The sequence below is a fragment of the Syngnathoides biaculeatus genome, chromosome 7 (assembly GCF_019802595.1).
Source record: "Syngnathoides biaculeatus isolate LvHL_M chromosome 7, ASM1980259v1, whole genome shotgun sequence".
Lineage (NCBI taxonomy): Eukaryota > Metazoa > Chordata > Actinopteri > Syngnathiformes > Syngnathidae > Syngnathoides > Syngnathoides biaculeatus.
In genome coordinates, this window is record NC_084646.1 from 17,510,659 (window position 1) to 17,537,120 (window position 26,462).

General features: G+C 42.1%; 3 protein-coding genes across 4 annotated transcripts in view; 1 reads left to right on the forward strand and 2 right to left on the reverse strand.

Moving 5' to 3' along the window:
* Window positions 1-5,201, forward strand: part of LOC133503202 (regulator of nonsense transcripts 1) — a 21,618-nt gene extending 16,417 nt beyond the window's left edge. For both annotated transcript variants that reach the window (XM_061824540.1, XM_061824541.1), the window contains exons 23-24: window positions 2,572-2,694; window positions 2,970-5,201. In XM_061824540.1, the coding sequence (XP_061680524.1) occupies window positions 2,572-2,691 (120 nt within the window). In that variant the 3' untranslated portion in view covers window positions 2,692-2,694; window positions 2,970-5,201. The remainder of the gene's footprint in view (window positions 1-2,571; window positions 2,695-2,969) is intronic.
* ddx49 (DEAD (Asp-Glu-Ala-Asp) box polypeptide 49) lies at window positions 5,097-12,372 on the reverse strand. The gene is made up of 13 exons (XM_061824543.1): window positions 12,123-12,372; window positions 11,568-11,691; window positions 11,259-11,344; window positions 11,064-11,185; window positions 9,133-9,320; window positions 8,906-9,046; window positions 8,393-8,468; window positions 8,194-8,270; window positions 6,276-6,373; window positions 6,112-6,186; window positions 5,904-5,992; window positions 5,734-5,805; window positions 5,097-5,380 (listed from the first exon to the last, which is right to left on the reverse strand). The coding sequence occupies exons 1-13, from the start codon at window positions 12,235-12,237 to the stop codon at window positions 5,213-5,215; spliced, it is 1,431 nt and encodes a 476-aa protein (XP_061680527.1). The 5' UTR covers window positions 12,238-12,372; the 3' UTR covers window positions 5,097-5,212.
* A 705-nt stretch (window positions 12,373-13,077) lies between these two features.
* On the reverse strand, window positions 13,078-25,425 carry il12rb1 (interleukin 12 receptor subunit beta 1). The gene is made up of 17 exons (XM_061825483.1): window positions 25,359-25,425; window positions 25,021-25,266; window positions 24,644-24,926; window positions 23,574-23,697; window positions 21,890-22,044; window positions 21,425-21,561; window positions 21,299-21,338; window positions 20,294-20,416; window positions 20,060-20,136; window positions 18,063-18,288; window positions 17,564-17,692; window positions 17,039-17,137; window positions 16,276-16,431; window positions 16,047-16,202; window positions 15,885-15,960; window positions 13,923-13,998; window positions 13,078-13,469 (listed from the first exon to the last, which is right to left on the reverse strand). The coding sequence occupies exons 3-17, from the start codon at window positions 24,717-24,719 to the stop codon at window positions 13,413-13,415; spliced, it is 1,707 nt and encodes a 568-aa protein (XP_061681467.1). The 5' UTR covers window positions 24,720-24,926; window positions 25,021-25,266; window positions 25,359-25,425; the 3' UTR covers window positions 13,078-13,412.
* Window positions 25,426-26,462: the final 1,037 nt, after the last annotated feature.

The following is a 26,462-nucleotide window of genomic DNA, read 5'->3' on the forward strand; positions in this document are numbered from 1 at the left end:
TGTGTGTGTGTGTGTGTGTGTGTGTGTGTGTGGTGTGTGTGTGTGTGTGTGTGTGTGTGTGTGTGTGTGTGTGTGTGTGTGTGTGTATTTATTTGTTTGCTTTGAGTTGTGGGCGAAAACTCGAGACATGAGCACTGTATGGTTGTGGGTGATTGAATTCATTAGTGAGGAAAGTCCTCCAGATTTTCCGGAATGTCGGATTTTTAAATTTTCATGAAAATTGCTCTGGAAAATTGAGGGAAAATTGCCTCAAATTAATCCGGTTATTAGTTAACATTGAACGAACATGCGTTTGAGTTCGTTGTTTTGCTTTCACGAGCGTAGCCATGTTGAGGCACTAACACGAGTAAGAGTAACGCCCCTCCCCACGCATTCTCTCAAGACGTCACTTATTTTGTGTGGTCTTGACATTAATATACGTGTTTATTTTATAAACATTAACTAAACAAGTCTGCTCCAAAACAACCGTTATTTACCCGGAAACAGGAAATCCAAGTTAACTGTACTGAGCATGTACAAAAGCACATGTTCAGAACTGTTTCACGTAATGCGGGCGCATTTACTTCGAAAGTCATCAACATCATGAGCCATGTCAAAGGAAATTCAGTTACACCAGGGGTGCTCATTGCGTCGATCGCGAGGCAGTGTGAAGGCGTTTATTAAAAAAAAAAAAAAAAAAGCACGCTCGACTATCGTCCACCTCGTCGAGTACATGCACATAAAGGCGCGTTCTAGCAAGCCGGCGTGTGTGTGTGTGTGTGTGTGTGTGTGTGCATATATATATATATATATATATATTTTTTTTTTAAGCATAATGTAATGTTAGTAAATATTCAAAAGAGTGGCCTCAACATGTTTATTCCCACTCTCAGCTAAAGCTTACTTTAAAACTAAACAAAACAAAAAAATAAAATTAGTTTCAAACAACCACATAGATTTCTGCTACTTTTTCAACATAGTTGGAAAACTCCATCTGCACACAGGCAAACAATTAGCATCTGTAGAGCAGCGTTGTCACCCTGTAACTCTCTGAATACAAATGGTGAAGCAACACTTGTAGACAGATAATTTACCCACGCAAAGATTCTTTTATCCTCTGAAAAATGACTATAACTGCTGTATTGAGAAGTTGAGAGGATTTGACACATTGTATGCTGCCCCCAGGTGGACAGTGTGTGCACTCAAGAAGCAGTGCAATCTGTCTTGGAGGGCGGGGGGGGGTACTCTAATTGGCATTACTGTTTTATGACTGGTTGAGATATGTTTTAAGTTAAGAGTGTCGTCAAGGAATGAATGAAAATTGTATCTCAAAGCACCGCTTCACTGTATACTGAAATTATGGTCTTGTGTGAAGACTGACAAATTTCCTTTTTCAGTGTGAAATTTGGATGTTCACAAGTTAACATTCTGTAGTGTGGATGGCAACAGGTGGATTCGCAGTTTAATTGAACTTGCTAGGGGAAGAAAGAGCATTGCAATCTTGGGTCTTTCATTGTATATCACTGACATAGATGGGAATTGAGAACCAATTGGAACCAGGACTGATATTCTGGTTCTCCTGGCATCTTTCAAATGTAAAACTTTCTTCATCATCTGTCCCAGCTTTTTAGGAACGTGTTGTAGGGATAAAATTCAAAGCTAATGATTTGCTTAAAAATGAATAAAGGTTGAGTTTTAACATAAAATAACTAGTCTTTATAGTGTATTCAATTAAATATAGGTTGAACATGTTTTGCAAATAATTGCATTCTCTCTTTAACATGGCATCCCAACGTCATTAGATTTTAGGTTGCATTTCAAGCTTAACCGTGACCTAAAACTTCACCAAAGGTCACGCTAGCAATTTACATTACAAAATTCCCAAATATTACATTATCACTGACACTACACTTTGTGCCTCATCGGTGGGTAAGCAAAGAAGCAGTTTTGTAATATTTGGATCCATGCATTACTTTTACGTCTTGCTGTCTAGTTTCATTTGTTTTTAAAAATTCTCCTTTCTCGTTAAATTTTGTACCAAAATGCTGATTTCTGGTGCGTACCCTGTAAAATAAATGTTGCAAGCTTAAAAAAGGATGTCACGTTCAAGCTTGCGCACATAAACCATTTGAGATAAGTCACTAACTTTTAACAATGCAATATTTAACTTTTATCGGAAAAGTTGATGAATATTAATTCAGTTTGCTTGGTTACACATACATTGCCTTTTAGTTTATAGGTTTTCTGTTTGGTTCTTTAGAAACCAGAGTCAAATGTTAAATTTTAGTATCTCCTGCGGGCTGCTCAGAAAATGGATCTTCATGATTTGGACGCCCTTTATTCAAACCATTTTTGGTGCTTTTGACAACCCCGTACAAGAACTGGAACTGAGAATTATTTGGAACCGGAATCGAAATTAGGGACTGGAATTGCTCAACTTCAAATAATGCCCAACCCTTTCGGGGGATGAAGCAAACCAAACCAAAATTTCAATTGATTTAAATTGGATGATTTCCTACAGTCAACTTGATGGTTTCTGATGGCACATTAGGTTGGGAGTCAAGAACCTCTCTCCTGTTATGTTGTTTACAGGACAGTTACTTGGGTGATGAGTTCAAGTCCCAAATCGACGTGGCTTTGTCTCAGGACTCGACTTACCAGGGTGAACGTGCATACCAGCATGGTGGGGTGACCGGCCTGTCACAGTACTAGAGTGTAAGTGCTCCGACATAGTTTAGATTCCATCTGGTGCGCGCGCACAGAATCCTACAAAAAGTTGTCGGTCATTCATAAACCACTGTTTTTGAAAGCAACTGCAGGTGCTTCTTAATAAATTAGAAAATCATGGAAAACTGAATTTTAGCATAAAAATCTAGAAATTATGTAAAAGTTTCCTTCCAGAGGTGTCTTGCTGTTTTTTATGCTTACTGAGTTCAAGTGTGTGTGCACTTTAAAAAAAAAAAAAAAAAAAACTGTTCTCCTGTTTCCAGGTTGCTTGAAGAAGTGAGCTAGGCTTGAGCTGAGCTTGGTTCACTAGCTTTTTAATCTGGGAAATAATAAAATCATTAAATGGATACCTGTTTTCCTCTGCTACAACCGAAGCACTACCGAGTGAAAGCGACGGAATAGCAAACCAATGACCAGCGAGAGAAATAAGAGGGTAGAAGACGAAGGCACGGAGAGACGGGCGGGGAGGAGGCGAAAGGCCAGTGGACGGGCAGGAGGCGGCCACCGACGGTGGTGCGACGAGTGAGGAGGGAAGTCGAGGAGATGGTCACGTGTTGTCCAGCTGCCGAGGGGAAGCGAGGGGACGGGCCAACGGTCTCGAGGCTAAAACGCCAACCCAAATGTCCAACAATCATCATTCACCTCGCAGAGGCCGGGAAAGACGGCAGGTGACGCTCCAAGCTTTCCGGCAGAATTTGAAGAATTGGTTCTCCAGACTTGCACGAGGCACGATCGCAGAAAGTGATCCAACAGGCAACGCAAAAAAAAAATCATCCTAAAAATGTCAAACTCGCAAGAAGTCTTGGACTGATCTAAATTTGTTCGACACTGGGAGGAGGGTCCCAAAATCCTCAGGGGTCTCTGAAGGAAACGCGGCAGTCGACACATTCTCTCCCCCTCTCTGGGGAGAGGCAAGAAAACTCTCTGTGCTTGACACTGACGATTTGGAGCCTGGGACTGACAAACTTTATACCATTTGCCTAGAGAACCACTGGCTCTTTTCCAGTGTCTTCTCGTGGAGTGGTTTTTGCACCACACATTAGTGGTGGACTGGCTTAGGGGATTTCAGACTTTTTCCAAGGCACGGTACATATGCCACCATGCCGCTCTCTTTGAGACCATTGTCTTCTCTGAAGTAGCTTTTTAATCACAGAGCACAAAATTTGAAAAATCTTAAAAAAAAAAAAAAAAAATCAAACCTGACCAGCATTGAATATTGTCTGTTTCAGTTGAGGCTATTGCTTTCTATAATCTTTTGGATGCCCATGAGCTCTTTGTGTCTGCTTGAATTTGGAAAAAGGCTTGTGAATTCTTTGAAGAGTTGACACACCCCTGCTTTTGGTGAAGGGAACCAAGGACTGCAGTGAGCTTGTTAATTAATCAGTGTACACACGCACGCACACACACTTGTAGGAGAAGAAAAGGAAGGTGGCTTGGAAAGAAATGAAGATGGGACAAAGGCAAAGACAGTTGGCAGTTGTGCATCATGCAAGGCTCGTGGTTATCATGCACCCACAGAGATGAAGATGTACGAACTTGAGACCAAATCTCCTAATGTACAACATTTTACATCAGGAGTTGTAGCCATAAAAACAACCCCTCCTCATCCATAGGGACCCTTCTGGAGTGAATCGAAATGCACTTATTGCGCAAACCGAACGAGGCAATCAGTGCTGGCTGGACAGCCGATGGCAGTTGTTGACCTTGAATCAGTGCCTACATATTTGTTTAAAAAAAAAAAAAAGTAGCTGCAGCACAAGCATGAATGTACTGTAGTTGTCAAATCCAAATGACCAGCATTGAAGCCCTTTCAGACATCCCAGGGCTAAACTTTTATTTTTCTAAAAAAACAAGGCCAGGTGATAAGTTTATAAGCCACCTTCCTTCTCTGTGGGGTGACATCAATGGAAGATGGGACTTTTTTTTTTTGTGCTTCTGTGGACTTAAGATGCATGCAACAGACTTGCCTATGTTGTGTATTTCTTGTGGTGTTCCTTTGCTTCTTGAAATCAGTTTGCTTTTGTGCATTTTGATCAGTTGTCTACTTTTACTAGTTTGTAGCAACATGTTGGCAACAGTTTTTCTTCATTCGATTCTCAGACTCTGCTTGTGGTTCCAATTTTATCAAGTATAGATCTAGTTTTTACCTTCATCTAAGTTGTACTTGTTTAACATGTAATGGCTTTGGAAAAAAATGCTTGCATTGTGTTATTACAGCCAATGCGTTTGTGTCATGTCAGTATAGTGATAAGTTGATTTCGATCGTTCCCATGATTTTTGTCAACATCTAAAGGCAGCACTTACATGCATCCATCAGCGGGATGTAAATATGAAGTTCAAATAAGCAATCTCATTTCCTGTGAAGTGATAAAATCAAATGCTGCCAAGAACTGAGTATTGCATTTATTCATTTATGGTATAAAATTGTCATTGATTTGCAGGATGTCATAAATATGAAACAATTTGATATTGCACAGTAATAAAAGATCAAACCACCCAACAAGTGTCAGTCTGTTCCTTGTTTTGTCTTTTTTATATGTTTGCTCTTGAAGTTCCTTTTGAGCTGACTTTGTTTCTGTCCCTCAATGTTCCTCTGGATCCGTTCTTTGAACTTCTTCTTCTGGTTCCTGATCTTCTCCAGTTCTGCTTTTCTCTTTGCCTCCAAGTCTGGATCCTTGAAATAGACCAAAGCAACATGAAAATCAACCAAATTAAGTTGTATATTCCCAGCATTAATCACTCCTAAAGAGAGTATTTATTTATTCCAAAACACAAAATGGTCGTTCAATGAGGAAAGTGGAGTTTTGGTTAGACTTTGTTTGCTGACAAGTCTCATTTTCAGAAACATTTGTAAAAGAAATGCACTCCCTGCAAAGTTTTTTTTTTTTATATTGCCCCCCCCCCCCAAAAAAAAAAAAAATCACAAAAACCACATGCATTGTATTTCACATTACAAGAAAAAGGATGACTGAAACTCAATGTTTGTAACAGTTCAATTTGTTTTCCAAAGCAAACAAAGATGCTTGCCTTTCCTTCCAGGATCATCTGTTTCCTCTTGTTAATCTCCTTTTTCTCATCAAAGTCTGTAGCTTCAAGTCTCTGGAAAAACATGCAGTATTTCATTGAGGCATGCACAACGAAGGCATATATTTCCAGTGAAAACTGACAAATGGCAACAAATGCAGCAAAGGGCATACTATTTCACACTCTCGTTTGGTCACGTTGACTTGTGTGATGATCTTCAGGACTTCTTTCTCCTCTACTGGAAACTCCTTCATTTTAGTCTCTTAAGAAAAGAAAAAAATGGCAAATTATCTGTTGCATTGACAATGTAATAATAGATGGGATAGTTAGTCAGCTCTAAACCAAAAGACACCAACTTAAGAGTTTCTGAGAATTGCTTACGACTTTGCTCTTCAATGGCGTGGACAAGGTGGATGTCGTACTGTGTCACCAGTGTGATGGACACCCCGTTCCTGCCTGAAACACCGCATAACAAACTGTGTCACGATTCTATGACCAAACAGGAATTGTTGAGCCTTCCCAATGGGCATTGAACTGGCGACTACCTGCTCTGGCTGTTCGGCCCACCCTGTGAATGTAGTTTTTTGGCAGGCCAGGTGTGTTGTGATTGATTACAACCTGTACAGTTGGAATATCCAAGCCCCTGTAGCAAAATCAAAAAGGGGGGGGGGGGGATATGCATTAATTAACAAATTATGACTCCGCCTCATTCCCACCCGAAGAACAACCCGCGGCTGCTGGCCCGGAGCTCCCGGGAGCCTTTGTTAACGCAGTTATGTAGCGTGAAGCATCAGAGTACTCAAACTCTGCGTCATTCCACCCGAAGAACCATCCGAATATTCAACATTAATTACAGCCACAGGTTCAAATCTCAACCGATACTGCTATTTCTTCATCAGATGATGATAAATCTGAGAAATCAGCGCTGGTCTTAAATGGTGTCCCATGTAATTGAGCGTTTGGAATGGCACGTAACACATCACATCCATGCACGTAGGTCATGTGACTCGCGAAAATGGCAGCACCCCTGAAAATGTGTAATTGTCGATAAAAATCTCAAAACACTATTAAATGAGAGAGGATTTAACCTCACATTGTCAAAATAGGGTACATATTACATGACCTATTGGATACATTGTTCATGCAAACCACTGGATTTCCCCTTTAAAATACTATTTGTACCCACAAAAGAACACTTTAAATTTCAATCATTCCACTGTAATTGCCTTCCACGGGGCGTCTTGTGTATCATACAGCACACATACACTACAGGACTGTTTGCGACCTTTTGGGGAACCACTGAGTAATTGCCTGAAATCGGTGGGTAATTTTGGTAATTACTGGGATATGGCCAGCAAGTGGCACAATGGAGGGGGCAATTTGATGAAGTTTAGGGGACCGTTGGGGTCCCTGCCACAGATTGGGCAATCGTCCCTGTCATTCTTCTGAGTTACCATTTTGGGGTAAAGTGCCCCATCATGATTATGCAGCCTGATATTACTCTCCTCAGCCCCTCTATGATTACTCCATCAAAAGGCCAAAATGTATCAGAGTGCTCGTGCAGGACCTCCGGAGGTGCCCCAAAACACAGAGAAGGGCCCAGTCAAGGACCTCCAGAGGTGCCCCAAAACGGACAGAGAGCACCCTACCTATTTCACAAACGCTTCGAACCAGTAGGCTGAAATTTCACAGTGTGCCTCTTCGTGTTCTGGACGAGTATTCTTGATTTCAGATGCCTCCAAACTTCCAAAAGCGCCATCAGAATTGCAAGATAACATTCTATGCGTCAGAGTAGTAAAGACAACTATCAGAAAGCTCCCCAAGCTTGCCGCTCGGTCCCAAGTGGTGGGAACAACTTAAATTGGTTTCTGGCCTTTGTAACATCCAACGGGTCAGCCCCTAAACTTCAAAGTCTGTCGACCCTACGGAACGAAAGATGGCTTCGGACTGGTCAGATTGCAATGGCAGCAAACCTCACTCAGAGAGTGCATTAATTCCTCTCAAAGTGGCCCAAGATGTATCAAGTACCCTTTGGGGAGCCCCGGAGGTGTTCCTCCGAAGGCCCCAACACCTGCCCCGGGTGGTGGCAAAGTGACCCCAAGTGGCACAAATCTCTGAGTAGTGGCCTCCAGTGGGCCCTCGTGTCCAATGTGAGGAACCGCAGAAGAAAATGCACAATGATTCTGATTTGTTCTCCCAAAAAGATCTTAACCCCAAAATGTGGTTTAGAGTGGAATTGGGGTCACTCTGGGCATCCTACCTCAAAATAGGGCACCTCATTATATAACACAAAACACACCCAAACGGTCCCAAAAATTACCCAATTCCACAGACTGACAGCTTTTGGCAACTAATTCCTCTGTTTGCAGCCATGTCACATTAGTGGGCACATGCTTACGGCGTGATAAATAAACTAAATAATCACCCAGCCATAATAACCCTAACCCCTTGAGACTTCCTTACCTGGCAGCTACATCTGTCGCAATCAGGATCTTATAGACGCTCGCCTTGAACATGGAGAGATTGGCAAATCGTTGTTTCTGAAAAACCAAAGAGTCAAGTGTTCACCCTCGCAAAGTGACCTACAACAGACCAGCAAGCTCCGCTATTTTTAGGGCTTCATTTGGGGTTTTCATCTTTCGTCTGACGATGACTTCCATACCTGTTTCATCATTGAGTGAAGGGAGATTGTGGGGAAGTTAAATTCGCGAAGCATCATGGTCAGGATTTGACAGCTCCTGCGGAAAACCAAAATTTTTTTCGTACTAACCAGAGAGAAAATCGTGCATTTGAAACAATTATAGGGGGGGAAATACATTGAATTTCTTTCAATACGATACGCCTAGCGAGCTATTGATGGGGCTCGTGCTAGCAGCGTTATGTAAACATGCTGCCATTCTGTCGAATCACTCTCTAAAACAGGGGTGCTCAATGTGTCAAAGGATGTTTTGGTCAATCGCATGACCAGAGAAAAATAACCATCATCCTATCATCCATCCCGTTGCCTGATTCAGGTGTGGCCAATACGTTGCTCACGTCGATTGACTGACAGTTGGTTTGACCTATCCTGACCAATCTCCACCCCCTCAAAGCAATTTTTTTTGTAAAACAAATTCAAATGTTCTGTTCAATCCTGCCAATGTCTTTTCTATCCTTATCAGGTCTCAGGTCTTACTTGCATGTGTGGGTGAAGATAATGATTGACCAGTCGTTGTGCTCATCCGTGAAGGTCTGGATGAGGTGGACCAGGTAGGCGTCCTTCACCTTCTCAGGAGTCAGGATGTACCTCTGGTCCAGCTCCTCCACCGTGCGCGTCCTGATAACAACGGCGACGCGTTCAGCGACCGTATCAGCCTACCCCAGACGTCGTCACTTCCGAACGAGAACCTGCAGGATACCCACTCGGATGTGCTCTCCCAGAAGAAAGGTCTGTTCATGGCGATGCTCTTCAGGTCCTGCAGCGTGTCGGTGAGCGTGGCGCTGAACAGAAGAGTCTGACGTTTGGCCGGCACCACTCCGAGGATCACTTCCAGGTCTTTGGTGAAGTCTGTGCAGCCCTGCTCCAGCAGCCGGTCTGCCTCGTCCAAAATCTGCCGGACATGTCATATTGGAGACTATACAGCCAAAAGTATTTACTCAACTATCTTGACTCAGATATTTATTTGACATCCCATTCTTAATCCATAGGGTTTAATATGACATTGGTCCACTCTCTGCACTTATAATCAGAATCAGATTTATCTATTAACATCTTGAACTCTTCTGGGATGTCTCTGCAGAAAGTGAGGTAAAGACGTAGATGAGAGACTTTAGTATGGGCAGCTGTGGCTCAGTAAGTAGAGCAGGTCGTCCAGTGACTGAAAGGTATCTGGTTCGAATCCTGGCTAACACTGTCCGCATATCAAAGTGTCCTTGGGCCAGACACTGAACCCTCATTTGCTCCCAGAGGGTGAACGAGAGGCTTTGTAAATCGCTATATAAGTGCATCCATGTTTACCATGGATGAATTTGACTGGCCTGCACGGAGTCCTAGCCTCAAATCCAAGTTTGAAACTGATTAGAGAGGAGACTGAGAGTCAGTCTTATGAGTATCTCCAGGTACAAAACATGAATGCTAGGTTACTGTGTCCCTATAACTGCCTTACATGGCATAACAGAGTTCAACAGGGTTTAAAGGTCAAGTGTCCTCCCTATAAACATTCTAATAGATAGTGAAATGAAAAATACACGTAACTTTATTCACTTCAATGTCTACATGGAAATAATAATTATGAGCGGAGACCATGTCATCCATGCGCAAAGTTGTGGAAGTCTCATTCAACATCCAAGTTGTCGCCACATTGGCTGCATTTACTGTCTGTGACGTCACCCCGGACATTCGCCATTGAAAACACGCCCCTTCGGACACGGAAGCTCTTTTTGAAGAAGAGAACGTCTCACAATCAAGTCAAGTGTCTGGGGCAATATTATCCTATTGTTGAGACATATTTAGATTACATGCGGCTCACTTTTAACTGACAACAGACTCCCCGATAGTATGACAGTTTGTCGTGTACTCAGCCGCGAGCGATGACAACACGGCCCGGCTCGGCACCATGACAAGCCACCTCGGCGCCAAAGATGAGTGGCCGAAGCCGTGCTCGTCTGTGAGGCATGATACGGCAGCCTTCGCTGGAGAGTTGTCACGGCAGCCTTTGTGGGCAAGCCCGACGCGGAACCCGTCCGACGCGCACATCGACACATTCAGCACCCCTGTCATATGCACGCGGATCTTTTGTTACATTATGAGAGACGGATTATGTGGTTTGCCCCAAACTATTATTTTTTTTAGTAGCTCTATACACACCTACCTGTCATTTGGAACCCACAAAGCTCTCGTCCTTGGCACCTGTGGAATCCATTTTTCACGACAAACCGAGTCTCTTGCAAATTTATGAAGGGTAAATCCATTTTCCCGAGCGTTCAAGCAATGTCCAGCAATGCAACAAGCCGGCATTTTGGCTAACACGAAGGAACAACAAGCTACCTTCCCGCAGGTAAAACTAATGGAAACAAACGATTCCACTCGAGGGCGGTCTGGCCATGTACGTCACTTCTTGCTTCTTCTCGAAAACAAATCCCTCGAGAGGAATTTCATGGCGGGAGTTATAAAAAGCTGTATACGTCAAAATCATGTTTTGTGGTGAAAAAACACATGGGTCCATGTCGGCTGCCGTTTTTTTCAATAATAACGTAGTCAAAATTATGCATTTCATGACAGTGGCAATTTAAGAAGACAATGCATCCTACAAGTGATATGCAGCATAAGCTTTCAGTATTTTTGATGAACTCACCAGGAACTGGATCTTCTTCATGCTAAAGGTGTTGGAGCTGCGAATGTGATCAGCGAGCCTCCCCGGCGTGGCTACGACCACGTGAGGCTGGTTGGAAAGCTCCCGGGCTTGACTCACCATGTCTGAGAAGAACACACCACACCGTGCCTTGAAATTTTCGGAGTTTAAATCGCCGCTCGCACTGGCCGCACTTACCCATTCCACCGACGACGATACACTCTCGCAGACCCAGTGGCTTCCCAAGCACTCGGAATTGTTCTGCAATCTGGTAAGCCAACTCCCTGCACGACAGCACATTGACACGCAGATTATCAGACTAATGAGTTGAGGCTGAACATAGCAACACACTTCAGTGTTGGTTGGGAGGGCTTTATTATTCAGACGCTTCAGAACAGAAAAAAATTGATCTGTCTTTAAAAACATTGGTGTATAATGAAACCCAAAGATGCAGATGTTCCCTTAAATGACCCTAAAGTGCAGCAGTGTGATTGGTCCAGTACCAACCTGGTGGGCGTCAGTACCAAGCAGAAGATGCCATAAGGGTCTTCTGACAGCTTCTGTAGCACCGGAAGCACAAACGCTGCGGTCTTTCCGCTTCCAGTTTTGGCACAGCCCATACAGTCACGACCTGGGTCCAAAAAGCACAAAATACAGGACTGGTGGTTCTTTGTTTCCTGCGTTGTAAAGTGCCACAAGAAGGCGCCATCCGCTCATGCCTTACTTACTATTTTCATTCGACTGTAGATTTTCTTGAAGGCTCGAAAGTGTTTTACATGCATATACTCCCGGTAATTCTAACTTTATTACCGCGTTCCCTTTCGCCACAGCTAAATCTACGACTTGGCGTCTCGTGGCTAATGAAGGTAGGCTCAGATAATTTGAACTTAACGTTTGTCATGTTGCATGAATGTTGAATGAGCTTTCAGATGTATATAACTTTTTTTTTTTTACCTTCAAGGTACTCCAAGTATTTTCCGCAAACGTTTGGTTCCATTAACACGTTACGAATTACATTAACATATCAGGTTGTTTATATTTCGTGTTTTTTTTTTTTCTTACCTTCTAGGATAGCTGGCATGCAATTTTCTTGAACAGGAGTTGGTTTGTTGATGCCCAACTGCTTACACTGTTTAATGAGCCAGTCTGACAGCCCGAGCGACGAAAAGTCACTCATTTTGCTTCAAACGCGCTCGAAATGAACAAATAACTACGAAATAATGTTAAATTCTACTTGAGACAGGACGAGCTCATGTGGTGTCCTTTGCACGTTCACAACATGGATGTCAATTCTTCTTTGTCGTACAAAGGCAGCATAGCAGATGTTGCAAATACACTTGGGGTTCTCTAGTGGTCAAACGGTGGTATGACCCCAATTTTTCGAGGAGGTTTTGCATCAACCAGCCCAGGAATTTTGAGTTACTGGTAGCACAAGGTTCCTGTGACCTGTATAATGTGTCTTTCCATCGTAGTAATTTATTCAACGTATCTTAAGCAAATGAGGCTGATGTTGTTTACTACTGACACCTACTGGATCTAAAAAAAAAAAAATGCTGGCATTTGAAGCTGTCAATGTCTTATTTTATATCGTAATCTCTCCATCCATCCATTTTCTTAGTTGCTTATCCTCATGAGAGTCGTGGGAGCGCTGGAGCCAATCCCAGCTGTCAACGGGGTGGAGGCAGGGTACCCCCTGAACCGGTTGCCAGTCAATCGCAGGGCACATCAAGACAAACAGCCGCACTCACAATCACACAACAATTAATGTTGCATGTTTTTGGGATGTGGTAGGAAACCGGAGAAAACCCACGCAGGCACGGGGAGAACATGCAAACTCCGCTAAATCATATTAGAAGATTCAAATATTTTTGAAACCTAACCCTTTATTCAGGTGAGACAATTTTAGAACTTATCCTTCCATCTGCTCAGACTGTTTTGATCCCAGTGGGAAACTCAAGCATAAGATGTGTTTTTCGTACATGCTTTTTATTTGAAATCCATATTAGGGTGGCACATGGCTAAACCTCCACCTTGAGGCTGTCATATTTGGAGGTGTTCTGTGGTTGGAGAAGGAGGTGGTGTGACACATGCAGTAAAGTGAAATAGCACGGTGACTGAACAGTTCTGGAGGAAATACTCAATACATGATCGCAGAGTAATCAATGCAACACTAGTCCGTCTTTGTATCAAATGGCAATCGTTTCCCGTATAGCAGCGAGGCAAGCAGATCCTGATCCAGATTCCATATTTGGCATCGTCGCTGCTCCTGTAAGACATCCTTGTCCGCTCGATAAAAAGTTTTGATGACACGATGGTCCCTTCTGCATCTTCCCTTTGAGCGCGGTCCTTCGGCTACAGCAGCTGCAGTGTAACATCCTGCACCACCTCGTCATTCTCCTCCAGCTTCACCTGTTATCGGTCAACATATCAGAGGTTCCTACTCTGACTGACTTCAAGATTATAGTCATTTTTTTCCACTTTGTAAAGGTAGTACTACTATGGCCCATGAGAACACTGTTAACGGAGTGCGTTTGCAGAACGTTGCTTACGAGCCAAAGCAAAATCTTACACTTTTCTCACATCATCTTTCAGCAATGGTCGGGACTTTCTTACCTTTGCTCGGCTTCCCCAAAAGACATCAAATAACAACCAAATTCTAACTCCCTTCTCCTTTTTCACTTTTGGAATTATTCCGCTTGAAATGTCACACAGAGTCACAGTCACGTGATGTTTTTCTAATCTTCCTTGTGAGTTAAACTTGCCATCAATGCAAAGATGATTTAGGTGATTAATGTTTTATATATATATATATATATATATATATATATATATATATATATATAAAAACATGTTAAGATTTACCCCATTCAGTGATCGATGAGAGTCAAATTGCCAAACCACGGGCTTTGGTACTGGAGGAAGTATCTTCGTTTTCATTCTGAATATAAGAAACAAATATTAGATTAGCCAGCAATATCTGCTGAATAAAATAATCCTTTTGCTGGAGTATTACAACATCCTTATTCTAATTATCATTGCATTTAGATCATGAAAAAACAGCCTGATTATTTTCTTAACTCCCGTTCTTTTTACCCTGTCCTGTTCAGCTTACTATTTACATAGTATGGTGGCCCGGCCATTTATTAGGTTCAGGGGGCCATTACTCTTCTACAAAGGGAACTTTAAATACCCCCCCCCCACCCCCTCAGTAAATGAAATCATTATTTTAAATGTGCGTTATATGATCCTTGTGTTTTCTTTGTCTGATGCCAATGTACAATTCATGTTAATGGGAAAACTGAAAAAAAAAAGAACCTGAGAACATGACCGCATCACTTTTTTTTTTGGGGGGGGGGGGTTCCACTTTGGCAGTTCCACTGAAGTGTGTTATAAAAGGGAGTGCTCACCAAAAAAATCCTCCTCCAAGCAAAAGTAGTACTGTACTGTCCTTGCTACTTTGCCTGCACAGAATCTACTCCAACAATTTCATGAAGCCGCCAGTTGTATTAAAAGGCCACTAGCAACAAAACCAGAATTTCAGAGTTGTTACGTTGCACCCACTTCCTGCAAGGCAGCAGGTTGCTCAGAGTTCTCAGTTGATGTGCAATGCAACAAACAAACGTGACGTGCACACACACTGAAAGCTATTTTTGTTTATGTCAATGTCCTCAGGACAGAGTTTCTTCATGTACACACAAGTGGCAAGTAATCACTGTTGCTGTTGTTACTGTGCTTAAGTAGATTTTTCATGCATCTGTACTTTACTTCAGTATTTATTTTTGTAAAAATGTTTCTTTTCCTTTTTCTGAAGTATATAGTCTGTACTTTATCAAAATGTGTTCTTAACTATGTACAACCTCCGGAGACAATGACACAACATAAGCAGTAGAGAGGCATACACAGAGGTAGGGTCAATTGTACTCCTACTTAATTACATAGTTTTAGTACTTTTGCCACCTCTGGACTCGTTTGGGTTACTTTTGAGCATCAGTGAAAAGTACTGTTTCCCTGCACGTTCAAATCGTATTTTGACAAAACCCCTATCATAAAGGTTGAACTGATAGTAAAATTCTCTAATATTGTACATTTTCTATATTTACAGTTACCAGGCTATTAGCAAATATCCATCCATCCATTTTCTGCACTGCTTATCCTCACAAGGGAGTGCTGGAGCCTATCCCAGCTATCATTGGGCAGGAGGCAGGGTACTTCCTGAGCTGGTTACCAGCCAATTGCAGGGCACGTGGAGACAAACAACAGTTGCACTCACAATCACACCTAGGGGTAATTTAGAGTGTCCAATTAATGTTGCATGTTTTGGGGGTGTGGGGGAAAAAAACAGAGTGCCTGGAGAAAACACATGCAGGCGCTGTGAGAACATGCAAACTCCATACAGGGATGACTGTGATTCAACCCGTGTCCTGAGACCTGTGAGGCCAACACTTTCCAGCTCCTCCACCGTGCCATTATCAAATAATCATAATAATTTAAAAGAAACAACGTAATGAAGTATGTCAACATTCACAATTGTGTAAAAAAACAAAAAGAAAAGTGAGACTTTTTAAATTCTTGTCTAGGTCAATTTTTTTTAATATTGATGAATTTTTAGCCATCCATCTATTTATTTTTATCGTGCTTGTTATCATTTATTTGGCATTTGAGTTGGAGCCTATCCCACTGTGGCACCTTTCAGATGCAAACCACGACTCTGTTTCATTTCCTGGTGTTTCACTCGAGGCCCTATTAATGCTAAATCCCTGTTTCCTATGTATCACAAGTTAGTTTACTTGCAAATGTACTTTGTGTAAAGCAGGGCTCACCCACCTTTTCCAGACACACGTGCACACTATTAAAAGGAAGGTGAACAGGAACCCCATAACCAGGCCAAGTTTTAACCATCCTATTGGTCAGAAAGAAAAAAAATATTGGTAGAAAGCCACTCCCTTAGCATGCACCGTATTCTACACGAATGGACGATCCAATTACCTTTCATAGCATTCATTGGATGCGTGCTGAACGTTACTGTGGCCTTCGGACCTTCTCCTGCTCGTGTCACTCCGGCCACTGTGATGTTGTATTTTGTTGCTGGAGTCAAGTTGACCAGATGGTCTTCGACTGAGGAAGCTGGTACGCTGTGACATTCTGAAATCAAATGAGATTTAGGAAATGTCACTGTGTTCAGTGAAGCTTTGGATCATCTCAGTTATGTACTCACGTTTGTGCTCTACCCCGGAATTTATTTGCAAACTGCACACATTGTAGTGTGTGAGGAAACCTCGCGTATCCTCGGCGGGAATGGCCTTCCAGGACAGTGACGCAGAGCTATGGGTTTCATCATAGGGGAATAAGTCTTGGGGGGCTGTTTTTGGAACTGACAAGATGAAGACAGTTTGAGTTAAAAGCTATGTTGAATACCATTGCGAGGATGATGGACCCCCCCCCCCCCCAAGCCCCCCCAAAAACAATGAATGTGAACAAAACAAAACAACCAAGGAAAGCCAGTACCGTAATTTCGGGCCTGTAAGCTGCGACTTTTTTCACACGCTTTCAAGCCTGCGGCTTATGTGTGTCACAGTTCTGCCATTTCAAGGGTGACATACGTTTGTGTTATTGAGCATCATGATTTTCAGTTTCGAAACTGGATCATTACTGTCGGTGAGGCTGGGAAAGTTGATCGACAGATCAATTTATGGGTCGGTTCTTTCTTCACTCTTAAAGACCAATGGAGAGTCCACATCACTGCAGCGCAGACGCTCTGGCAAATCCGCCATGGGCCATATTTATGATCAACGCGGTCAGCACAAAGGTTGGAAAAATCACGAGCTCAGCGATTGTCACGTGAAACAGTGCAAAAGCCAATTAAGAAGTGCCCTAAAGTTTTTTATGAAATGCATACCCCACTTATGACAAACTACAATCCTCAACTTTTCGCCATTAAGCAAACAGTAATTGTGATGATCATGCTCCAATGAACCTACCATTTTCATTTTTATAAAAGCGGCACATTTGTACTGTCTTTGGCCTCTCATTGATGCACAGGTGCTCAAAGTAAACGTAACCCACGTAGTCCTCAATACCTTTATAACAGAAAGACAAATGGTCAAATAAACAGTTACATAACTACTGTAAGTGAGGTATCAAGACCAGTGATGTATTTTTTGGGGACATTTTTTCATTACTTTCTTCAAAGTGATACGTTTACATCCAGTACATTTACATTCTGTCATTATTCTGACGTCTAATGGACCTATAAAAAAAAAAAAGAATTTTAATTCTATTTCATGTCAGGTAGTGAGGGAAAAAAAGCCAACAGTTTTTTGTATGGACTAGTGGATGCAAAATTAATGAATAGTGTATGTAAACCTCTGCTTTCAAATGTAAAAAAAAATTTTTTTTTTTTACTTTTTGTGAGCGTTTATCTGAGATGTTACGCTGTGGTGACCCCTAACGGGTCAAGTCAAAAGAAACTCTAGTGGGATCTAGACCGTTTAACAGCAACTTACTGTTTCTAAAACCCTTCATGTTTCTTTTAATCTTCCTTGCCACAAGCCTTAAATCTCCGTCTTGATCTTTATACCACTCGAGGCAGGTGGTCTTGTTCAGTTTTTTATCCAGTAGTGTTTTATTGCAAGCTGTAAGATACAAAATACAACACTTATAAGGATATTCATTTATGGATATATACAGTGTACTCTACCCTATGGACAAAAGTGTTGGAACACATCTTTTGATCAATGAATAGAAATGGGCTAATACCCCTTCTTTACCTCTTCCAGCGTGACTGTGCCCCAGTGCATGGCGGTGGAAGCTGCACAGAACCCAGACCTCAACCCTATCAAGCACTGGCATCTCACAAATCACAAATGTTCTTCTGGATGAAATACAATATTGCCTATAATTGCTACCTCACGTGGGTGTAATCGCCACGTGTCCCAATTCTTTTGTCCGTATGGAATACAGTACATGCGGCTCCCAATTCCAAGTTGACTTTGTAAATCGTACGTTTTAAATCATGAGTAGGTTCTGCTGGTATGCGTACGATGGCTGTGGGAGAAGAGCCTGCTGCATTTGTGGCAGTAACAGAAAAGTTGACCGGTGCGTAGGAAACATAATCTGTGTACTCAGTCCTGACGCTGGGATGGGTCTTCACGCAAGGACATCCTCCGGAAGACTGAGTGTCCCTCAGGATGTAGTTCACTTCGGGTACCGCTGCTACACGGGGAACTGGCTGAGGGACAGAGTGCTGCTCAGTAAGACATAAAAAAACACAACTGTACCAAGTGACTGAGATACATCCTCAGTGAGATCCAATACGTAAGCAGAAAATCAGTTTCAGTGGCAGGCTGCCATCACTGTCCTTGTCCGGACAGACTCAGGAAATCCTTCTTCCTCCATGCCATGGAGGTTTTTAAATCCATCCCGGGGAGGGAATTCTAATACATGGTCTCTCAGCTCTATACTGTCAATATAAACACTGATTACTGTGTATGACAGTACGCCTTGGAATTCTGACTTGTATTTTATTTGTACATCTATAGAAAGAGTGTGGCACAGTGGCACAGCTGTAAACTGTTGGCCTCACAGTCCTGAGGTCCAGAGTTTGATCCCAGCCCCGCCTGTGTGGAGCTTGCATGTTCTCCCCATGCCTGCGTGAGTTTTCGCCGGGCACACATCACACATCCCAAAAACGTGCAACATTAATTGGACACTCTAAATTGCCCCGAGGTGTGACTGTGAGTGCAGCTATTTGTCTCGATGTGCCCTGCGATTGGCTGGCAACCAGTTCAAGTTGTACAGGTGGGATAGGCTCAAGCACTCCCGCGACTCTTGTGAGGATAAGCAACTAAGAAAATGGATGGATGGATAGATACAATTGTATTGTACAGTGACTTTAAGTATGTCAAGTTGGGTTTCAACGATGCCCACGTAAGTCACTGTCCAAACAAACTTTCTCTTCCATGGCTTTGAGAGAGGCCTGTGGCGAGGTTGAGTCCAAGTCATCTGAAAGCCAGACGACTTAGACTGGTCATCATTCAATCTCATGGCGCACATGGCCAGAAAAGACCATTTACAGCCACATTCAGCCCATCATTGAGTGGGACCGGAACCCACACTGCTTCCCATAAAGTTAGGCAAATGTGCCACTACACCATCTGCAACATCCTGGTAGTTGTTTTCAATATTCTACATTCATAGTGAGAATTATTGAGGTGTCAATGAAATGGGATCTCAAAGACAAAATGTGAACAATGTCTGTCATACTTCTGCCAATGTGTACAAATCATAAAAAGAAAAAGAAAAATGAAAATGAGTCCAAGGCTAATTTCTGAATGTATGTCATTTGAGGATGCAACGAATTGCCTTGTGAAGTCGCTGCCCTACTGATCTTCATCCTCATAGATTTTCCGAACCTCCCAGTATTGATGTGGTACATCACAGCCACCCACCAATCAGATAGAACTCTGTGTATCTGTGGCATTCGTCAGTGAATAAAACGGTTTTAAAAATGTATATTGACGCCCACTGTAAGTATTACTTCTTATGAGATTGTTTAGTGGTGGCCAAATTACGTCGATAGCTTTGTGAATGAATGCATGTTTTGGTTGAAATCACCAGCTTGCTATTTGCCTGTGAATGTTTCACAGTTGCTCTCTTATGTGACACATTTTTCTCACATAGATTTTCCTGTTGCACCGACTCACAAACACAAAATAGAACAGAAATCTCATTCTGCATATTGTTCAATCCTCATCAGCAGAAAGCTACTTCTTTCTGGCCATAAAATAAAAACTTTGTCTTTATCAAGTGGACTATCTTCCTTGAGTAATTTTCCTTCAATCAGGCTCATCTCTAAAACTCAATACTACTACTTAAGTATGTTTAAGATTTGAGATTTATAGCAGTAAACAGGGGAACCATCATATGCAAAGTGTCATGTTTGTTTAAATTCATTCCTGTATGCATAATAATTTTGGAAAATTGTCCCAATTTTGTCTTACCTTCCACACGAGTGTGACGTTCCTTGCACCTTTTAATTTCTTCACCGTCACATTAACCTCCAGTTTATCTTCAAGCTCTGCAGTGGAAAGTCAAACAATGGTGAGCAGCCTGTTCGTCTTTCAAGTGGACAAACTAATGCTTCAGTGTCTGATTTGGTGAATGTCTCAATTTTGCATTTATAGCCCAATCAAACAACAATATCAGTAATAAAGTTCAAATAGATGTGATCTCACCTGCAGGAACAATTATGAGTGGAGACCAATCACTCCACAGCGGGTTACGGGTCACTTTGGTCCGATGTCTGAGTTTCAGCTGGTAGGATGTACGCTTTTGCAGATTCTTAACAAGTACATGGTCTACGTGGAAAATACAAAAAAAGACACAATGAAATAAATTCGATACTTTCAAATATTTTTCTGTGGTCTTCATTCATCTGACAAAGTTGACCCCACCCCCAAATATGAAAAAAAAAGAAAAATGCTGAGTAGAAACTTAATATAAACATATTGTCAGAGTTGGCCTTGACAGACAGCCAATCTGTCAGCCAATCAAATTTTATTGCACGGCTAACCTGTCAGCCAATCATGTTCTATTAGCCACTGTCAATTAGTTCCACCTCATTTTTGAAGCCCTTGTTGACGATGCAGCCAGTGTCAGAGTGTCCAACAATCAAACAGGCAATACAGTACAACGCAATCCAGAGAGAGTTCTGCCTTCTCGATCACATTTGCCTGTTCCTGTCTGGTGGGGATTCTCCGTCAAGGTCGGCAAGGTGTGACTTTCCCCGTTTCTGCTCTTTGTGAATCGTGGATTACAACAATGAAAACGGAGCATTTCCAGACCTTGCTGTGGATTACGGAACATTGCATTAGTTTGGCCCAAGTCAACTTCTCTCTCTTCAAAGCCTGACCCTTTAAACTGTGAAATAAACATCTTTGTATCCTGACTTTGAATTGACCTGCCACAGTTGATCTTAAAATGATTATTATAGTCCTTTGCAACTTGTCTGGTGGATCAGTTTTTTTGCATTTGGGCCCTTCACCACCATTGTGTCACCATTTTGTCATATTGTAGTGAACTAGGTGGTATCGCTTCCTAATGTGGTGACCACTGCATGCATAATAACTAAGATCAGTAGTGTTTTAGATGAACATAGTTGATTTGTTTCGTTTAACAAGGAGTAAAAAGAAATAGCAGTTGACTTAACTTTACGAAATGTAAAATACAACAGTACTCACATCGCTTGTTACTGTGTGTGAACTGTGTGGTGTTCAGTCTCTGTAATGGAAATAACATACGAATAAAATGATCATTAGAGTAAGGAAACGCATTCATTGGTCACGGGATTTGTGAAAAACAACAACCTGTTCCCACAGCTTGGTCTCATCGAGTCGGAACCAGACATCAGCCAAGGCCGGGTATTTCTCTGGAGCCTTCCAGGTCACGTTGAGGTGGTTTTGAAACCAGGCCACTGAAATGTTTTGTGGCACTTCAAATTTAACTGTTGATGGGGAGCAGAAGTTATTGTCTGCTAATCCTATACTAATCACAATAAAGCAAGATGGCTTCAATGTGCCTTTTTTTTTCTTTTTTTGCACCCAACTGTTTTTTGTTGTTGTTGTTACCAATTCACACGTGTTTTTGGCTAGTGTCTGTATTTCACTTTCTTGCCATCCCTTTCTTGACATTTTTTCCACCACATCAATGTGGATGGAACACCAAAGGAAGGGTGACATAAGGTGTCGCAGTACCCATTATAAATTTTGCCCCCCCAACAAATATTGTATTGCATTCCACACTAACCAGAAATGTACATGTATTCTTCTCACCTGTTTCGTTGAGTACGGCAGAGGTGCTGGTTGAGGTGCACACAGAATCTCCTACTTGAGCTTCCACCCAAATCTCAACACGTTTATATTTGATCAGCTCCTCCTCATTGATCTCTTTGCGGGTTTCTTGAATGTTCTCAAACATTATGTCACTGCTGATTAGGGTATGTAGACAGAAAGAATCAGATCAAAGAAAATAAAGGACATGGATTAGGTATGAGCATAATCAGATAATTAAGATTTTTGTAGCTCTTGTGGAAGTGATTAATTGTGTTTTAAAGCAATTAAAATGTGTTTTTTTGTGTAGAACTGATTTAATTACCCGGAATTTCCGGCCTACAAGCCGCGACTTTTTTCACATGCTTTCAACCCTGCGGTTTATACGGTGATGCGGCTAATTTGTGCATTTTTTTCTAACGGTTCCAAGTGGGCACTTTAACAGAAAAGGTAAGAATGAGACCGGTTGAATATATGTGCCGAGGAAGTGACTTTTACCGGCCCTGTGAGCGCTGCGCTAGAGTTAGTGCTGTGCTAGCGTGTTGCTGCTGTGTTACTGGGGTGTCTCAGTGATATATACCATCCATTTTCCATCCATTTTCTTCACCACTTATCCTCACGAGGGTCGCGGGAATGTTGAAGCCTATCCCAGCTGTCAACGGACAGGAGGCAGACACCCTGAATTGGTTGCCAGCCAATCGCAGGGCACATCGAGACAAACAGCCACACTCACAATTACACATAGGGGCAGTTTTGAGTGTCCAAATAATGTTGAATGTTTTTGGAATGTGGGAGAAACCGGAGTGCCTGGAGGAAACCCACGCAGGCACGGGGAGAACATGCAAACTCCACACAGGCAGGTCTAGAATTGAACCCGGGACCTCAGAACTGTGAGGCCAATGCTTTACCAGCTGCTCCACCGTGCCGCCCGTGATATTTACCAGTAAGTTTTATTTTAACCGGCCCTGGTAGCATTAGCGCTAGCTTTAGCGTGGCGCTCGCATTAGCGCTGTGCTAGCGTGTTGCTGCTGTGTTACTGGCGTGTCTCAGTGATATTTACCAATAACTTTTATTTTAACGAGCACTGTTAGCGTTAGCGCTAGCTTTAGCGTGGCGCTAGCATTAGCACTAGCGTTAGCAATAGCGCTAGTGCGCCGCCGCGCCAGCGTTAAACTCTTTCTGTGTCCCGTCTTTCTTTTTAAATATCTCGTGTTTCAATGTTGGTTTCAATGTGGACACTTGACCGGTAGGTCAGACAGCAGATAATAGATTATATTAATTGCATTGGGCTAAAAGTAATTTTTTTTAAATCCCCTAAATTATTGTATCAATGGTGATAAACCATTGATAAGTGTTTCAGGGTTGCCCCACCCTCCAAAATAAATAAATAAAATACAATTGAAAAAAATGGGGGGCGGGGGGGGGGGTCTGAAAAAAAAAACACCTCCACAAATTGGTGAATCTGTGGGTGCCAAAGCGCAATATTTTTACAATATAGTCCTAATAGTTGGAAGAGAATTTGAAACAAATATATTCTGGGACTGGGAAAGATTCAAGAGAGACATTTCAATGTGTTTTAATAATGAAAGAAATTGATTTGAGAATAATTATAATAGTTTTCAATTTAGTCAGATGCTCACCCTAACATTGATATTAACTTATCCTTAATTTACATATTAGTTCTTACCTGAAGTGGAGGTCAAATGTCACATCCCTCTGTGTTGTATTCATATGCCATTCACAGTCATAAACAGTTGCCTCGTTGTTTCTTCTGAAGCACTGGGGACTTGAAGGAGGCTCACATTCGGACCCTTTTTGGAAGAAATATAATCTCATTGATCTGATTCTCACTTTTTCAGATTCCCAATGTTGGGTTTGAAAAAAAAGAGGAATGAAATTACCACACTGCTGCCTGTGGTATGAAAGCAAGCTTCAGACCACACATACGTTAAATCAACACCGAATCAATTGTCATTTGGCACACTAAAAAGTCAACAAAGTTGTTATCGATACCAAATACAAGCCAACCATATCATTGATGCCAAAAGTCAAGCACATTTATATTTCAAGAATGAATGGACAGATAGACAGATAATGCTGTTCTTCCAGAGTAATGTCAAAATGCCCTTGAGCAAGGAACAAAACCTCCAACTTACAACAGCAACACCCTTGATAATCAGTCTCATTGTACAAGGTCAACGTGACCCTCATTGTTAATATTCATTCATCCACCTGGGTAGCTGGAGCCTATCCCGGCTAACCTTAAAAATATTGAAATCATAACAACACAAACATACAAGTGCATCTTAATAAATTAGAAAATCGTGGCAAAATTATTAGTTTATTATTATTATTATTTATTGAAGGAGTTGGAATCAAAAAGTAGGGTAGATTAACTACAGAGGATTTATTTATTTTTTAATCATTTTGATGTAACATTTGGCTAATTACAATCCAAAACTTAAAATTGAAACAAAAGTATCCAAATCAATTTCAAGATAGACATTAGGTAGGAATTGTTCCTCTGAAAAGTATTTTCCCATGTGATTAATGAATCTGTATGATATACACCATTCACTTTTTTTAATTCAGCTACTGAAATAAAATTCATCTTCCAAACTCTGACAACAGACAATATATATCAGATAAGCATCATATCCTGCACTTTGCTAGGATTACGTTCGTAGACAGGAAGTCAGAAATGGCTAGGTTGAAGAATATTTCCAATGAATAGTGATAATATTTGTGTTCATTTACCTTTGCTGGACGTTGTAAGAAATATAAGCAATATCGCAATGTATCGCAGCGGTGAATTCCAGCCTGAGGTTTCCATGAGTTCCAGATAAGAGATCTCTAGTATAGTGTGTGTGAGAAAGGTGTTCCATTCAACCCGGTTCACGAAACCAAGAACGGTTTCTCAGAAATGTCACAGGTTTCAGGTTGGTGGGGGTTCTGTGAGGTGAAGAAAACCACGTGTTTTGCTGTACTGATGGCTTCCATATACTGTACAGTATGTCTGTGTGACGCCACCCACACAAGCCTGCACATAGACATTTATTTGTCTCCATTTCAGTATTTTGACAACTTTATTTGCTCCTAAAAGCTTACCTCAACCGACCAGAAATATTACCTACCTGGTAACTGTCACTGGAAGTCAAGAAAAGAGTGAAAACATCTTGACAAAAACGTATTGTAGTGAAGACTGCTCATTGCTTGGCAGCTCGACAGGGTGAAGTTCAGTGCTGTCACTTTGGCACTTAGGATGTGTACATTACAGGTTCTGACAGCCACCAGGGAGCAGTGGCACATTCATTCGCGGTCCCGCTGCTGTGTTGTCCTAATGGCACCTTGCTCCCGAATTGAGGATGTCGTAGCATGCCCTGGTGAATTTACACGCGTTACATGGATCAGTATTTATATTCATTAAGATCATCTAACCCCATTTATTTTTTATATTAAGACTCCGTCACACCATTACGTCCTGGTCAACGTCCTCTGAACATTTCAATCGTTCTATTTTTCAGCGTTCTCACACGCAGATGACACATGTGGCGTGTGATTAACGTGTGTCTAACGCATGACTTAATGTGTGTCTAACGCACGAAAAGCGTGTAACAGCGACCAAATAAGATACCCCTAAAAACCACTAGCGGGTGCAAACGCGTCATTGGGGCGCAACGAGCGATTTGTCAACGTAAGACGAGCGTGTTGAGCATGTGACTAATGGGTGAATAACGACAGAAAAGGGTTTTGCTGGCGTATCATTTTTACAGCGGAACCAGCACTAAAACGTTGGAAAGTTCATAGTCACTTCAGTTGTTGTCGTGAGTTAGAACAGTGAGCATCATGCCGCCGAGAAGAAAAAAAATGAGGGCGCGGACTTCAGCAACTAGCGCTGCTAGTAAGAAAGCTAAGCCTCTAAGCATCACGAGCAATGTGTTTGGAGGAAAAACAACAGGAGGAAGAGCACATCCGTGAAGTTACGCACCATGTGACACCCCCTGAGGACTCTAAACACCTTGCAAACCCCAGTGAAGACGGTCCGACAAAAAGACAAAAGAAGCAGAGAAACGATTGCAGGATCCTGGACCGGGCTGTTGAGGATAGTCTGGTGGAGTTTTTCCACGAAAACGTACTGCTGCTTTCTGGGTCTTCCATCATAGGTGCCGTCTACTGTAGCTTAATATTAAATGGACCTTGCTTTTACAAAGCATCGGTTTATATACCCATATGCATGGAAGTTAAGGAAACGCTCGAATGACGCTCAATGGACACCAAACGACGTTCGTTTCACTTTTGTTACACGCTGTTTGTTTGATTGTTCAGTGGGCGTTGACAGGTTGCCAGTGAGTCGTTCACTGCAAAGCAAACGATTAAGTAACAACCAAGTAAAGCTAGAGTTACGACTGACTAACAATAGCGTTGATGAACGCTGGTCTCGGTGAGAACTTTTGTGCATGTTCAAAACTTTTTTTCCGGACCGGCGTTCTCCGCCGATTCCCAGCGATCATTGACGTTCACTGGCGTGGAAACAACGCTACTCTGGAGCTATCCCGGCAAACATGGGCGACTACCA